The 16,912-nt window shown below is 44.6% G+C and overlaps 1 protein-coding gene across 5 annotated transcripts in view; it reads left to right on the top strand.

Annotated features, from left to right (window-relative positions):
* IFT46 (intraflagellar transport 46) overlaps positions 1–16,912 on the top strand; it is a 109,947-nt gene that overhangs the window by 32,917 nt on the left and 60,118 nt on the right. For all 5 annotated transcript variants that reach the window (XM_069224750.1, XM_069224753.1, XM_069224749.1 and 2 more), the window contains exons 4-5: positions 10,784–10,947; positions 11,561–11,635. In XM_069224750.1, coding sequence (XP_069080851.1) covers positions 10,784–10,947; positions 11,561–11,635 — 239 coding nt within the window. The remainder of the gene's footprint in view (positions 1–10,783; positions 10,948–11,560; positions 11,636–16,912) is intronic.

Raw genomic sequence — 16,912 nt, 5'->3', positions numbered from 1 at the left:
CTCTTCTTTTGAACAATCACATACAGGAAAAGTCAGACTGCCAGGGATTTGTTCTTCTCCTCCAGTGGGCTCCACTCACTGATGAGAACAGTGAAGGAATGTGATCTATCATAAGGTGTGGTGCTGATGCAATTGATACAGCATACTGAAGATGCAGTGCAGTTTAAGGAGATCTTCCTAGGGCAGTGCATCAGTCCTAGTGAGGTGATTATGGCCACAAGGGTCGACGTCCCTCAAAGTCTTCTTGGGTGGTCAACAGAAGTCCAGTTGTGCAGCACAGGTGAATCAACTGTTTTCTTCTTTTGACAATAACTCTCCTTCTGGGCAGCCAAACTGAACTCAAGTGACTCTCCCGGACTCAGAAAACTCTGGTGCAACTTTTGAGCATTGAGTTCTCGTTTGTTAGGTTGCAAAGCGGCAATCAAGTGACTTGTGCTACCAGCTCGCCCCAACATGTTCCTTCAGCTATTTCGGCCCTGTGCTACGAACAGAAAGTCAGCCAGTTGACTCTCGGACTCTCTGCTTCTAGCTGAGCTTGGTGGACTACTTTTTCAATCAGCAGGCACATTCTTTTCCTTTGTTCGCCCAAGGAGCAGCAGGCGCAGGCCAAACTTTGGTGCAGCCTCTTCATTGCCATGGTCATTAGGCAGTCCTTCTTTGTTCTTCTCCAGTCAATGGTGGCAGAAAGCCGGCCCTTTATGTGGTATGTGAATACCGTTAAAAGGGTCCAGGAGTTCCCCAATGAGTTAACAGTGTTTTCTAAACTATGCTCTATTTTGGGGTTGTGTAGTGGAGCAGCCTTAGGCTTAACACAGAGGACATGATACACATGCAGCAGTTAACAAATGAGGCACACAACTCAAAAAGGAGATTTGCACCAATTTATAAAAATAGCAAGGATGTTTTTGTATGTTTAGGCATCAGAGAAAAATTGTTCGGGTAAGTGAGTTTTTAAGTAGGAATTCTTTTCACATTAAAAAGTGGACACAGTGCAATTTCTGAGTTCTGCTAGGTTATCCAGTGGGAGAAAAAACAAGTTCTGCAAACAGGTTGAGTACAGCGACTTACAAGACCAATCTCCAGGAGTTCAGGTGCGTAATGGGCCAGGTCCAAGACATCACCAGCAGTACACCACCAGTGGCACAGAGCGGCTGGGTGCAGGGTGCAAAACAGTGCACTTACTGCAATGTCTGAGTCCTGCAATGTAATCCTATGGGAGGAAAAACATTCTGCAATCAGGTACTATTTGATGACTTATGGGACCAATGTCAGAGACCTAAGATGAGTATTTGGCAAAGGTCAGGACCACACCAACAGATCACTCCGGGTGGCAGTAGGGCTGCTGGGTGCAGAGGCGTAGTACGGCGTTGGGTGTCCAATGGTAATCATTCTCTGTGGAAAAAAGCTGCAGGCTCTGGCTAGGAGGCCAATTGAGGTCAACCAACAGGTAGGTTACATACTTGGCTGTTCAGGGACTTAAGTGCACCTCTAACCCTCTTCTCCAGAGGTCATGGGTAACAGGTTCAGAGGTGTCCTTTGGTGTTTGGTTTCTGTGTGCAGGAGCACTCCCAGTTGAGGGGGCCTGCGGCAGAGACTGCAGGTGACTTTGTGGAGTCCAGGAGGTGTGAAACCATGATGGTCTCGGACTCTGGGGAGCTGGGGATCCTTGTTTGCACCGGGGGTCCAGTTCACCTCTAGTCAAAGATGGCGGGTGCAGAGGTGACTTCAGGTGTCTGGTCTTGGTGGCTCCAGAAGCTTCAGAGTCTCTTCTTTGTTTTTTTTGGGGAGAATAGACCCGCTGTTCATGGGAGGCCGTGATTATTTATTGACGGCAGGTAGCCCTCCCGGGTTTCTGGAGTCACAGCTGCCAGATAAGTCGACTTTGGTGCATATTTTCACGAGGGATACAGACAAGTCGACGGGGTTGGTACCAGGTCAGCTGCTTCTTTTCTCCTCCTAGGCTCTTGCGACTCTTCAGTGTCTTTTGTATTCTTAGGTCATCAGGATCTGCTTCTCTGTTGCCAGAGGCTCCCCTAAATACTGATTTTAGGGTGTGCAGGGGAGTAGCCAACTGGCTACTGACCCTTGAAGTCACTACACCCCCTGTATTACCACTTTCTGTGGGAAGATGTCGACTTGTGAAAAACCGTGCCCCCCTCGCAGTAGCCCAGCTTAGGGGTGGTACTAGCCTGGGGTGGCATGCCTACCTGACTAGTTAATTTGTCCACGTATCCAGGTGCCAAATGGGCTTTGGACAGGGGATGGCTTCTTCTCCTGTGAGGGGAGCCAAATTTGCATTTTAAAGCTGGCAGCCCTTTGAGGCTTGCCGCCTTAAGAAGGCTAATCAGCAGGTCATCCTATGGGAGGGGGTGTAGCACCCTCTTCCTTGACAGGGTGATGTTTTGGACCTCCTGAGAGCAGAGAGCTCTAACCTGTGGGTCTAGAACAGTGTCTTGGGTGGCAGGCTGGCAGAAACTGTTCAGTGAGCACACCAGAGGCTGGTAAGGTTTCAGGGGGCACCTCTAAGGTGCCCTCTGGGTGCATGTATTGGTAAATCCAACACTGTCATTTCCCTTCCCGATGACAACTTACTATGAAGTGTGGCATCTAGCCATCACAGAGTGCTCTAATCTGCCCACTTCCAAGATGTTGGGACCCCTTTCTTGATGTGAGGCGCTCAGTAGCTGGCCTAGAGGTGTTGCTACCTGTGGGTTATATGCCCATGAACGGTTTGCCAGTGTTTTCCCCTGCTCTGTCCCCCAACGCAACCCGTCTACCCGAACAAAATATCAGCCCCTTTCTAGTGTGTTCACCATTTGCCCTTCAAAGCTTCCTTCCCCTTTGAAGCTGGCCTTTTGGGCCAATTCCCTGTGTGGCTTCTGGCTAGAAGGAGGTAACACCTTCTCCAGTGGCACACCTCTATTGTTACCTGTCGCTGAAAGGTCTCCCCATGAGGGCAAAATGCTGTCTCATGGTTAAGCTCAGCAAAGGGCCACTGGAAAACTGGGCAGCAAAGTGACTACTTTTTAAAGTTGCATGTGGTAACAAGTTACATTAATTTCGGCATCAATTTGGGAGTAATGTAATGAGCTGTTTGACTCCTCAAGTACTAACTTTGGTAGTCCCATTCAGGGTTTTAGCACAGCAGAGTTGTCATTGTGTAACTCTGTACTTGCCAATGGAGCTACCAATCTTTCTCACAGTAAAAACTTCAATGTTATGTTAAGGGGATTTATAAAGCACAAAGCTGCCTCAGTAACCGGGTTTTCGAGCGCTAGGCCTAGAGGATGGATAAACTGAAGCCAACAGCCTAACAGAAAAGGACCGACATTAGATGGAGAAAACCCATGTCTTTAGGGATTTCTTGAAGTGCAGATGGTTCTCGATGTTTCTAAGGGGAAGAGGTAGCAAATTCCACAGGACTGGGGCCTTGGCATGAAAGGAATGGCCACCAGCTCTGACTCTTCTAAAATATGGGACAAAGGCAAAATTGGGGTCAGCTGAGTGGAGAAGGTGGATAGGTTGATATCTGGATAGAAGATTGGACAAAATGGGGCCTTCTGGGAGTGCAAAATCTTATGGACAACACGTAAGGTTTTAAAGTAGATGCACCTTTCAGCTGAGAGCCAGCACAGTTTGTGGAGAAACCAGAGACAGAGCAAAATGTCGGGAGAGAGAAAAGCAGCCTGGCGGTTGCGTTTTGGGAAAGCTGGAATCTTTTGATGACTGACATGTTGGTACCTACGTACAAGATGTTGCAATAATCTAGCTGAGACAGAATTACTGCCTGGATAATGGTTTGTCGGGTGCAAAAATCAGAGGTTAAGAATGGGTTTCAGACTACTCAAAAATCCAAAACAGATGCCTGCTACTAATTTGACTTGCGCCTCAAAAGTCAAGGAGCTGTCCAAGATGACTCCTAGATTTTAATTTTTTTTATGGAAGCCTTGGGAATGGGGGGATGTCCGAGGGAGGAGGCCACCCGTGGTCGCTCCAAAAGTGGGTATCTCTTCCCAGTAGAAGGACTTCAGTTTTATTTACATTCAGGTGAAGACAGTTGGCATTCCTGCAACCTGCAACTGCTAACAGTCCTATGAGTATGAGACCAATCATTCATAGGATTATCTGTAAAGGAGAGCACCAGCTAAGTGTCATCAATATAAGATATTAATGTAATCCCTGTAGCTTTGACAACCTGTGCCAATGATGGGATATAGATATTGAACAAAGAGGGGCTCAGTGAAGAGCCATGAGGAATGCTATGTGGTGGTTCAGTGTGTGGTTGAGAGCTGTGCGTAGGCGAAATGACCTGGAAGGAGTGGTTAGGTAAAAAAGACGCAAAACTGGCCAATGCCGCACCACCTATATTGATGCTTTGTAAGCACTGAAGTAGAATTTTATAAGAAACCGTATCAAAAGCGGTGCTCAGGTCCAAGAAGATCACAGCTGAGAACCAACCTTCATCAAGAGCCCTACAGAGTTGTTCAGTGGCTGCAAGAAGCGCAGATTCCATACTGTGTCCTGGCCTGAAGCCATTTTTGGAAATATCCAAGATATGGTTGTCATCCAGGAACTTGGTTGTGATAGCATTAGCATTAGCATGCCTCTCTGTGACCTTTGCAAGAAGTGGAAGTAGAGAAATAGTAGTTTTCTGTCTTGGAGGTGTCCAAGGAAGGTTTCTTTATGTATCACCTTGGCATGCTTCCAAGAGCTGGGAGCTCAAGCTGATGACAATAAAAGATTAATTACTTCCAAGCAAGGTGGGAGGAGTAACTCATGTAATTTGAGAAACAATCCTGGTTTGAGTGGGTCTGCAGGTGAACCAGATTTTACTTGCCCAAAAACAGTAAGCAGTTCGAACAGACTCAAGGCAGTGAATTGAGCACTGGCATAAGGCTGGTTGCACCTGACAGTGCAATGGCATCTACCTTCATCTGAGGAGAAATGCTAATAGATGTCCTCTATTTTGCCAGTGGAGTTTTCAGCTAACTTCTTATAATATAATATGAGCTGGAGATGTCAATAGAATCAGCAGAAAGTGTAGATCTGATAAGGTTATTCATTTCCTTGTCAGGGTTCTTATTGTTCCTGATTTTACTAGCATAATAATCGTCTTTAGCTTTCCAAATCGGTTTATGGTAAGATTTAATGGCTGCTCTATATTGAGTTTTCTGCAAAGGGTCATAGGCTTTCCTTCTGGAACGTTTTAAGGCTTTGCAGCACTTTTTGGCCATGGTGAGAGCTTTATTAAACCAGAGAGCGATGTATTTATTTCTGCAGGCAGTCTCACTAGCTGGAATGGTAGCATTGAAGGCTGAAGTAAGCCAAGAATGCAAAGTGTTATTAGCTGCCTCAACACTAGAGACAAACTGAGGTTGTTTAACCTGAATGAAATCTTCCCATTTAGGAGGATCAGGTTTATGCTAGGGGCGTTTCATAATCTGGTTTGAGGTGATTGTTGATGTATTGCGAGGCGGGCAGAGGGTCAGGGGAACCAGGAAATGTCCTGTCCATAGCATGGAAAGAGGGGTTGCAGCCCAAAGAGTACTAAGGTTGGAGAAAACTGGATCTAAGAGGTGGCCGGCAGAGTTCATAGCACCTGACACCAGTTGTTAGTCGCAAAGCGGCAAGATTATCTAAAAAGCTGGCAGTTTCGCATTCCTGGATGGCATCTAAGTGAAGATTAAGGTCTCCCAGAATGTTGAAGTTAGCTGATTTGATAATCAAAGGGATAATAAAATGAATCAGCCCTTCACTAAAGACTTTAGAGAGGCTGGGAGGACAATAGATGAGAAGTCCTGAGAGAGTAAAATTACGTGACTAAGAGATTTTAAAGAGAGCACTTTCGCAGTTGGAAATGGCGCAGTGGGATACACTACAGCCATACCTATCCCGATAAATCATGGTAATGTCACTCCCAATACCACCAGTCCTATTGATGTTGCTCAACTGGTAGCCAGGAGGGAGTGCTAAGGCAGGTTCTGCTGCTGTGAACTGGCTGAGCCAGGTTTCGGTAAGAAACAGGACATCAGAGGCCTGGCCCTGGATAAGGTCAAAAATATCAGTGTAGTGTTTGGCCAGGCAGTGGCAGGCAGTTCATGCTACAAGGGCAGTGTGACGGGCCGGTGCTGTTCGGCCCGTCCGTGAACGTGTCCGGTACTGTCGCTGCCCGCCCTACACAGGAACTTGTTGTCGGAGCAGCCAATCCCCTTGGATTTCCCTTGTGCCACCGCAACGGGATCGCGCGCCAGAAGAGACAGAAAAGGGGAAGTGGACGGACGGCGAGGGGGAGGAGAGAAGCAAGACGGCGGCAGAAGAAAGACGGACGACCGACGCGGCAACTGAGGAGGAGCACAGACGCGGATGGAGGCGGGAACCCGAAGGAAGGTGCCTGGGGCTATCGGCAACACCGGCCGCGGCGCAGGAGGCGCACAGCGAAACTGCCAGCCACGCTTCAGGAGAAGTGTGGCATATCCAGGTGCGTCCAAAAACCAGAATAGGGGGACAAGGATTATCGGGTTGAGGAACGAAGGGGAAGTAAGAGGGGGAGTGGGGAGGAAAGACACAGAGTAGCGTGACGGAAGTAGAAAGAGTGAAAAGGAGGACAGGAGAAAACAGATAAAGACAAAGAGATAGAGGAGAAAGGGATCACAAGAAAGTAGAAAGGATACTAGCAAAGAGCGGAGGAAATCCTAAAGAGACAGGAAGTAAAAAGGGGTCAGAAAGAGAGAGAGAAAGGCAAGAAACGAAAGATAGAAAGGAGAGAACCCTAGAGAGCTGAGATAAAGAGGTACATAAGGGACAGAACAACAGACAGTGCGGATAGAGAAAGAAACAAAACAGAAGTCGACAAGGAAATACAGAGGAGACCCAAACAGAAGATAGAAGAACAGGAAAGTACTGGAGAAGAGAAGGGAGGACAATCTCCTCAGACCAAAGAAAGAACAAACAGGGTGATACAGGAAAGGCACTTACCAAAGCTTTCTCTTGTTCTTCCCCACATGCGCCTCCTGCGAGCCCTGTAAAGAAGAGAAAACAAAGGAAACGGGAAATCCAGTGGAAGACAGGCGAAGAGTGAACACTACTACATCAATAACGTAAATGTCACGCCAGAATTAATGGCCTTAATAGAATAAATAAAACTCACCTGACCTCATATCCCACTGCCTTCGTGTTGTCACGGACATACTCGGTCACAGGCAGGTTTTTACTGTTGGAACATGTTAAACACGTGCTGCTTTTTTAATATGTTGCATCCTGCCTTTGGGCTCTATAGGCCTACTGTAGCAGCCACTTACACATGTAACAAGCATTGGCATAGCCAATTGGTCTCACCTTTTGGACCTTACATGTATTTAGCCATGCAGCACATTATTCTGGGTGCAACAGCATTTATGTTAACCCCAAACTGATTTATGCTCACATCTTACCAACAATGCCATTTATTGATGTTGCTAGTAATGCCTTTGTCTCAAAATGGACCATCTACGTAAGGTATTTTGTGTCTGGCACCTACTCTACAGACAAGAGGCGAAAAAGACTGAACAGAATGTATGTGAGGTTGTTTGTGCGGTTCGTGTGCAAACCAAACAAGGGTGCATGTTTAGAGTGTATCACAATTGACAACATCATTAATTTCACCCCCTAGATACAAAACAGATTGTGTTCTGGTGGTTCCATTTCAAAATAATACCATATAAACCTTACATGATACACATTATTGTCACAAGTAACAGCCTGCAGATCAGTCCTTCCAATGCATTACTTGGATAAGCACACTAAACTCACTTTTAATTAAGGAAATCTGTTAATAAGTATTACAACCCACTCATGAAGGAAGAGAGAACCGGTTCAAACAGGCAGAAGAAATCCCAGGTCAGATTAGCCAGTCCACGTAGTGTCCCCTAGCAGAATAAGGAGGCGAAGCACTATCCAGCTTGCACACTTACAGCTTCCCGCGTGGGTTCTCGTGGATGGGTTAATAGCATTGCTGGCTCTGTTTGTCTACATTAGGCGATCTTAAGGTTTCACAAGTCAGTCCTTAAATTTGTAACGAACAAAGTGAACATTCAAGTATTATATTCCAAGCAATGGCTTAGAACTAATGATTATAAGTAAGAACCAAAGATGGATTTGGTACCTCCCTCTGCCGACTGTGAGATGTCATTTGAGCAACTGTACGTTTATGCATGGAATGAAGACAAACACCTATGCATTCCTTCCAGTTGCAAGATGGGTAAGGTAAAACAGAGACCATAAACCACAGACGAAATTACCGCAAGCGACCTAATTGGGTGACAATGTAAGTCATGAGGCATTCAACATGGCCTGAAGTACCCCTACCACAATAGAACATACTTTAAAAGCCCAGCTGCTATAAAACGTGCACATTTAGTCATGCCAATATTGTTCTAGTGAGCTGATACAACCTCCTTAAAGGACACGCCGCACATTACCTGCCTTGCCACTGTTAAGTAACGGGAAAGACTTCCCAGCTGTTGGAAGCAAGTAGCGATGGGTGCTGAAGATAAAAGAGCACCGCAAGCGAGGAGAGAGCAGAGAGAAAAAAAAGTACTGCGCCAAAGCAAAACATATGGGCGATAGCGAAAGGATCCGTGTAGCAGAGGCAGTTTCCAGGGTGGAAACAAAACAGCCAACAGGTGGGAGAAATGTAAAGCATTTACCAAACAAACTAAAGGAAGTTTGAAACAATTCCCAAGGAACGAATGAAAACGATGGGCGTGGTGAAAGCCCACAGAAGCAGATTACAGCATGTCGAGAGACCGTGCATGCCCACTACTTAGGCTCAATCTAAAAAGGGTGTTAAGGCTTAGCCATTGCTTATAATGGCAAAGTTGAGTTAGCAGTTTTGAAATGCACTACCAGCCTGAAGTGGCTGGCTGGGAGTCATGTTTGCCTTGTCACACTCACTGGGCACAATATGTGCTGCAGTACCTGAGGGTACACCCTAATTTACAGACCCTGGGTACCTCTGGTACCATAGCCCTGGGTACCTCTGGTACCATAGCCCTGGGATTTAGCAGTTAACTTGTGCCATTTGGGTGTATACCAATCAGACACGTTTAAGTGTCCGGGTACTGGCACAAAGGGCTGTCCAAATCTTTGGGGGGGACCATACAAAGAGAGGTATTTCCTTAAAGGAACTTTAATTTTTTTTTTTTTTTAGACCACCTTGCTCTCTAATCAGGTATCTTAATATGGGATTTTTCTGGTGAAGAAAAAAAAAAGTAGCTCAACCGTTCCTCCTCTCTAAAACGCCTCTTCCCTTGGTACCATAGTGTTTTTTGGACAGCCATCAATGGCCCATATCTTTCTCCACCCTGAATCGCTTTCAGTTTCATCCTCGTTTGTGTGTAGAGCTCTCCCATCAACAAGGGCCACTTAGGTATCATTATGAAAACAAAATAATAAACTCAGTACAATACCCAAAAATGTATTGTTGTATGCAGTTAATTTATAAAAGAAGGATATGACCAAAGAATTATTTTTAGTAGAAATACTTTCTTAATACTGCTCTTATGCAACATACACGTAAACAAGTAAAATGTATACGAGTGCTCAGTATAACAAGTGAATATATGGTGCTCAAACAGTGAAAATGGTTGGGTATTGTACTGAGTTTATTAATTGGTTTGCATAAAGATACCTATATAGACCTTTTAGTTTTGGTACCTCTCTCCATATGAGTCTATGGGTTGCTTCTGTAGTACATGTACATATTTCTATCTTATGGCACATGACTGCTTTTCATCTGTTCACCACAAGCCACAATTCTCCCAGCCCACATGGCACAACGTACACTAGGAGTCACACACCAACCTTATCATCCACCACCCTCCTTTCTGTCCATTCCCGTAGGCCTTTGGCCCAGTGTCTGGTGCCCACATACGTTCACAATATAGAGATAAGAGACAATCTAACATTAGCTTCACACGGGATTTCATATTTGTCAGATTAGATTCTCTCGATATCCGTACTCTCTTCCTTGTTGCCTGTGACAGCAGGCCCCTAACATTAGGACACTCAAATAGTCTGAGGTAATGTCCAGGGGTCGAAAAATCCAAAGATTTGAACTACAAGTGAGGTGGAAACTATTAAGATGCTGTCCAGTCGTGGTACAGTCTATATCCTGGGATCCAGGTAAAATGAAATCCGTAAGACCAATTCAATGTGTGATAGAATCCACTGACACATCTGAACCCCACAAGCTCAGCCAGCTAGTCTTTTGTTAAGGAAAATTGTGCTTCTTACGGCTCCGAACCTACAGCATAATCCTTCCAAAAGGCAGAAAGGATGGCAGAACTTTTAAGGAGAATTGTTGAGCCTTACAAGTGTTTTAAAGTAGTTGAAGATCGTGAGTGCGTGCATGGTACTAACAGCACAACAAATCTCATTAGGTATTCTCTGATTTTTGATAATTCTGTCTCTTTTTTTCCCCCTGGCAAAACTGTGCCCCTTTCCCCCATCAAAATCTAAATGCTTAACTTTCCTAATCTTTCATTTTCTCGCTCTCACTCCTTTCTCTGTAAAACATCTCTTTTCCACATTGTAAAAATATGTCCCACCACAAACATACTACTTAACATTCTGAAGCTTTTCTAGATCAAATGTGCATAGCACCGTTTCAGAATGGTGTGTCAATCAATAAAGCCATGAAGATTGGTGCCTGGTGGACAAGAGCCTATGAACAATTAATACTACATCATCACAGTGGGTATTTTACCTCTATATCTTTGATGCTATTTTACGTCTTCCTTCACAGGAGATCCCAAAGAGAACACAGATGGGCCCTCCACCCACCCGAGGCTTCAATCAGAACGAGGATGACGATGAAGATGAGTCAGATGAATCTGGATCTGAAGACGATGACGACGACGACGATGATGACGATGATGATGATGAAGAGCATGGGGCTCCTTTGGAGGGGTAGGATGAGCACAACCTGTGTAAAAGTGCAAACCTTGATCGACACAGGCCAGTGTTTTGGGGGGGGGAGAAGGGGGAAGGGTCGCACTAGTGTGTCATGCTGAGGGTCTTGAGACGTGTTGACAGCGCAAGTGGGGGAATTTGTTGCCTTCAGCTGCTACAGTGGGAATCATTTTTGTGTGAGATTGTGTGTGCTTGCGTGCATATGTGTTGGCACGTGCCTGCTTTCATTGTGTTCCTATGACTTTTAGGTGTACATCTAAACACACTGTTTTTTCAAGTACCTCCTCAGATGTCCAATCAACATTAAATGCACGTCAACAGAATAGAAGCACAGATTAGGGTTGTACCACCACACCAACATTCACCATAAACTTCTGTTGAATGAGATCCATTGACTCAAAAGGGCCAGACATCAGGAAACATGAGTCCTTGTTTTTTTTGTTTTGTTTTTTTAAGTCTCTAGTGCAGGCTCCAGTGCACAGATCAGTTGTTGCACTGATTCTGTTTTAGTTCCTTTTTTCTAGGATCAGTTTCTTCTCCCAAAGTGCATTCTTTTGCCCATCCTAGAAATAAACTCCTTGCTTTTAAACACATCTTCTCATTTTTTCAGGGCCTATGACCCCGCAGATTACGAGCATCTGACAGTGTCTGCCGAGATTAAGGAGCTGTTTCAGTACATAACAAGGTGAGTTGTCTACCTCCTCTCTGTGCATATGCATGTTTAGCTGGAGAAAGAAACACAGAGAATCTTCCATGGTTTGTTTTCTGTTACTCTTTGCTGATAGGTGAGTAGAAACATCAGTTGATCTAAATCACATTATTTGTAAGAGGTTGTAAGAGAGTGCCTCTTTTTGACATGGTTACCCCCAACTTTTTGCCTGCTATCTGATGTGATTTCACCTAAAAGTGCACTAGGTTCCTGTTAGCCAGGTCCCCAGTGCCAGATTTCTTTCCCTAAACTGTACAATTGTTTCCCCATTTGCAAATACTTTCACACCCTCTGTGAGTCCCTAGTAACTGGTACCCCAGGCACCTAGGGCCTACAGCACGAATTGTGCCACCCTAAGAGACCCCTTACCAAGCACATGTCAGACTGCTATTGCAGGCTGCATGTCTTGGTGCAGACCTAAATGAAAAACACGTCACACTTTCCTGTGTGCCATGTCCCCTAACACTGCATGCAATATTTGCAAGCCATCCTTCTAGCAGGCCTTACAGCCCTAAGGCAGGGTGCATTATATTAAATGCCCCTGCTATGTCTTTGTCAGTTCTCAGACAGAGTAAGTGGGCAGGGAAGCCATTTTAAATGCATCTGCTGGACACTGGTGTTCTTCCTAGCTTCAAACTGAGAGAACGAAGCCAAAGAATGTAGCACTCTTAGTTTGAGGAATGAAGTTATTAAAGCACTTCCTAGAACTCAAGCGAAAGCACACAAAATAATGAACATGAACATTTAACTTGAATGCAGGAAAACACGTGTAGACACCAAAATAATCGCAGCAGTTAAATAATGATAGGCAGAAAAAGTGCAATATATTGACAATGAATATGTGCAGTGCATATGTATATATGGATAGTAAAGTTAGATAATTATTAATTAAAATGCATCACCATGGAGGTGGATTTCTTCATCCTTGCCAACATCAAGCAGAGGAGCTCTGGACGGCTGAGGCAGTTGGAGATCCTTCCAACATGGGATATTTTAACTTGAAACGTGTGTCCATGTTCAGGAGAACTCCTAACTCAGTGCCAAGCCTCCCCAACTGGTATACCTTAAACACAAGAGGAAGGTGCTGGCAACCTCCCCCTCCTTTTGCGTAAGTTATGAAACTCAAGTGCTGGCTGTGCTTGGTCTGTGTCAAAAACACGAGAAGGAATGGGCCCTGCCCTGATTCGCACGCCAGAGAGAGGGAAGCTGTACTTTTCCTTGTTGGAAACTTTCACAGGCTGAAGCTTTCTCTCATCATGTACCTTCCCCCATTCACCATGTTTTATTCAAACACGGTGTAACCTTGTGCTAGAAAGAAGAGCATAAACCTGTTCTGTGTGGAAAATAAGTTGCGTGGAAAAATACCTGTGCCACCGATGTGACGCCATCTGAAGCTAAGCTAAAAATAAAATGGAGTCAGTGGTCAAAATGGAGTTGGTGGTTAAACACAGATAGCGTTACAACAGGTCAATACGAGTTCCTCAGCTACATGATGGCTTCACTGAAGATAGGGATGTTGGGTATCAAACATCTCGTATTGATAAGCCCACACTAATTCCAGTGATGGGTTTATCAGTATATTTACCCAGAGATCACCTTTGAGGTGCCCCCTGAAAACCTACTAGCCTCTGGTGTATTTGCTGACTGTTTTCTGCCAGCCTGCACCTAAGACACAGTTCTGGCCCCCTAGGGTGAGACCCTTCTGCTCTCAGGCCTAGAAAAGAAACCTGGCCGGGAAGAGGCCCCTTCCAAAGGTTGACCTGGTGATTAGCTTTCCTAAGGCGGCAAGACTCACAGGAGAGGCCACCTCCAGGCTAGTACCACTCCTAAAGCGGGCTAAGCTGAGGTGAATACTATTTTCAGAGGTAGCCATCCTTGAGCTGGCATACCTAGGATTTTTGGGACCGGGTTATGCCCAGTTCCCACAGGAAGTTGTCATAAAAGGGGCATAGTGACCCACAAGGAGCAGTAGTCCAGTGGCTACTACTCTACACACCCCTAACGGACCTAAAGTCAGTATTTAGGGGACCCCCTGGCACCAGAGAAGCAGATCTTGATGACTTAAGAAGACCAAGTACCCAGAAGAGCTGTGAAAGCAGAAGAAGAGAAAAGAAGCAGCTGACCTGGCACCAATCCCACCAGCTTATCTGTGTCACTCAATGAAAATCTGCACCAAAGTCGATTCTTCCTGCAGCTCTGCCTCTAGAAACCTGGGAGGACTGTCTACCTTTTGATAAAGATTCAAGATATCCCATGAACAGCGTACCTGTTCTCCAGCAAACTCCAAAACAAGGGACTGTGAAGCCTCTGGAACCACCAAAACCGACACCTGAAGTCACCACTGCACCTGCCATCTCCGACCCGAGTTGAAGTGGACAACCTGTGCCAACAATGTTCCCCAGCCCTCCAGGATCCGAGTCCATCGTGGTATCACTCCTCCTAGACTCCCTGACAATGCCTACAGCCTCTGCACACAGCCCCCATCTACCGTGACCGATCCAGTAAAGAAAACCTGACACCTAAAGATACCTCGCCCCTGAGCCGTGGAGAAGAGGACCAAAGGTGCCTACCTGTGCCCAAGCATGATGAAGCCTGAGCCCCGCTGTCGCTTCAGCTTGCCTGTCCAGAGCCCGAGCCTCTTTTCACAGTGGCCGATCACCATTGAAACACATTAGGCACGCAATGCTGTTTTGCACCCTGCACCTGGCCGCCCCCATTGCCGCAAGTGGTGTACTGCTGATGCTGCCTTGGACCTGGCCCACTACTGGTCTTGTAAGTCTTGAGTTTTGAATAGTTGAAACCAGGTATTTTGAGACAAATATTCTTGAAGGATGGATTTTGGGAGGTTGGAGGAGAACATAGGACTTATAAATGTCCTAATGTTACTTTTAGTACTTGTTTGGTGAAAAAGTGAGTTTTGTTTAACAAGAACAATGTTTGTGAGTTTATACTGTTGTGGGAGGACAGTCTGTGACCCAGGAGATCATCTGAAGGGCCTCAGTTGTTTTTTTTCATTCCTTTTATGGAGCCCTTGATTGGAAGTTTTGAGGGCTATTTTTTGTCATTGGAAGTTGGTGTAAATGCTTTTTGACCCCCACCCTCTCTCCTATTATTCAGGGGTCTCCACAGAACTGTGAACCGGTAGAGCTTGTGCCTGGGGGACAAATAGAAGTTAATGTTAGGAACCGTTTGGCTTGGTGAAAAGCACCTATGTCTCAAAAGTGCTGTTGTGGGACTTATCCTGTGTGATGTTATGGGAAGGATCATGCCTCTTGAAAGGGAAGCCAATTCTGTAGCAAACGAAAGTGAAGACAATAGTTTTCTGAGTACAGAAAGGGTAACTGCAGCAATCTTCCAATATTTTTTTTTTAATGGTTTTATACAGGCAAGTGCTATTAGTTGGCAGAGTGGAAAAGATGTGTCCTCCTTTAGTTAAACCTTTAAAGTTCTAGTTGCTGTAGCAGGACAATGGTGAGATATGGTTGCTGTCCTATTGGCCTTTGGAAAAAAGTGTGAAGAGTATTTTGAATCACGTGGAATAGGTTGGGAGGTGTCCTGGTTATGATAGCTTGTCAATTGTTACTTTAACTGTCTCTAGGTCTCTGTGCTGGGTGAAGCGCGAGGTCATAGAGTGCCAGATCTCTGTGTGGGAAAAGTTTTCAGTTGATGTTGAAATCATATCGGTGAAGATTCTGTTTGGATATAAAGAGGTAGCGAATTGCAAATTTTTGCAGCTGAGACAGAAAGCGCAGTTGCTGAAAGAAGACATTCTCATTTGGGAATCTTTAGCAAAGATAGCTTATTGGATCTTAGATTGGAATTTTTCAGCTATGTAATCTGAACATTCGTGGTAAATTGCCCAATAGATGGTTGTCATATCTTTGAAATAGATCCTTTGTCGTACATGAAGCTAGTTAAGTTGTCTCAAAATTGGGAAAATATGCTTTCATTTAGTGATGCCACATGCTAGATGTACTGCTTTAGTTGGACATTGTTGAAGGTTTTGAGTAGGGCTGCCAAGAGAATGGGTTACTATACGTGATTGGATGGTAGTATTCACTATTGCTACATGATGACATTTATCACAAAGGAAAAGATTTTGCAAACCATCTTCGTATAAAAGAAGCAAGTGTTAGCAGTTTTATTTGTGTGTGGGACAGATGTTAGAATAGTGTCGAGATGAATGCCCGGATGACAAAAAGTAGTGACAGGTGAGCACAGATTCATTACAGGCCAGGACAGGGTATTGGATGTAACTTATTTGTCCGGTGAAATCAAAAGTTCAGTCTGGGATGCATTCAGCTTAGGAAAGTTCTCATGCATAAGGAGTTTGGTCGGGACAGAGTAAGGAGGAGACTTGTTTAACCCCAAAGTTTAGCTGAATGTCATCTGCATAAATGTGAAATTTTGCACCCACTTTAGTTAAAAGTTTGGAAACTAGGCACATATAAATGGGGAAAGTAAATACCTGATTAAATTGGGCTTGTCGAATCTGTCATTAAGATCTCATTGACAGAATCAAATATAAAAATTGATTCTGACATCTCAGACTGCTTAACATTTAAAATGTTGTTTTTCAAGTCGCCAATTTTTCGCAAACTGTAGCAGTAGATAGAATGTTATGGGTCATGAATGTTGCCATTTGGAGCTCCTTAATTACACAAAACAGCTCCTTTAGAAGATTAGATGTGTGGTTAATACAGCACTTGTAGTATAGAGACCTTGCTGGTTTTCTCTTTTGTTTGAATTCAGTAGCCTTCAGGGGAGGAACAGACTTAAGGTCAGCCTGATGGATGTTTCTCCACCGTCTTTCTGCTTACGGAATTCAGAGGTTTAATTTTGATAATTCAGAAGAAAACCACTGGTTCTTAGGTTTTTGAGGATTTTTTTTGAGTGTAAGAAGAAACTAAGTCTAAGCTTTAAAGCAAGGTGTATGTGAACGACGTTAGAGTCTTCTGGATTTGAGTTCTCAATGCAAGTGATGCACTTTTTTTTGTGACTGACAACAATGACCTGCGATTAATTGAGGGGTAGCGGTTTTCAACTTTTTTTTGTCAGAAAGAAATGCTAGATGTGCTGGGTATCTCGTGAAAAAGGCTCTGATTGAAAGAGGGCAGTGATCTCACCGTGCATGAAGAGTAACTTCCCTACTTTAAAGATTGTCTCAATTAGTGAATATGAGGTCGAAAAGATTATCTTGATGTGAGTAGCTTGGTTTGTGATCAACTCTATGCTTAAAAAAAAAAAAAAACT

This window comes from Pleurodeles waltl, chromosome 3_1, assembly GCF_031143425.1.
Source record: "Pleurodeles waltl isolate 20211129_DDA chromosome 3_1, aPleWal1.hap1.20221129, whole genome shotgun sequence".
Classification (NCBI taxonomy): Eukaryota; Metazoa; Chordata; class Amphibia; order Caudata; family Salamandridae; genus Pleurodeles; species Pleurodeles waltl.
The sequence above is the reverse complement of the archived record's forward strand: the minus strand, read 5'-3'. Positions and strand labels throughout refer to the sequence as shown.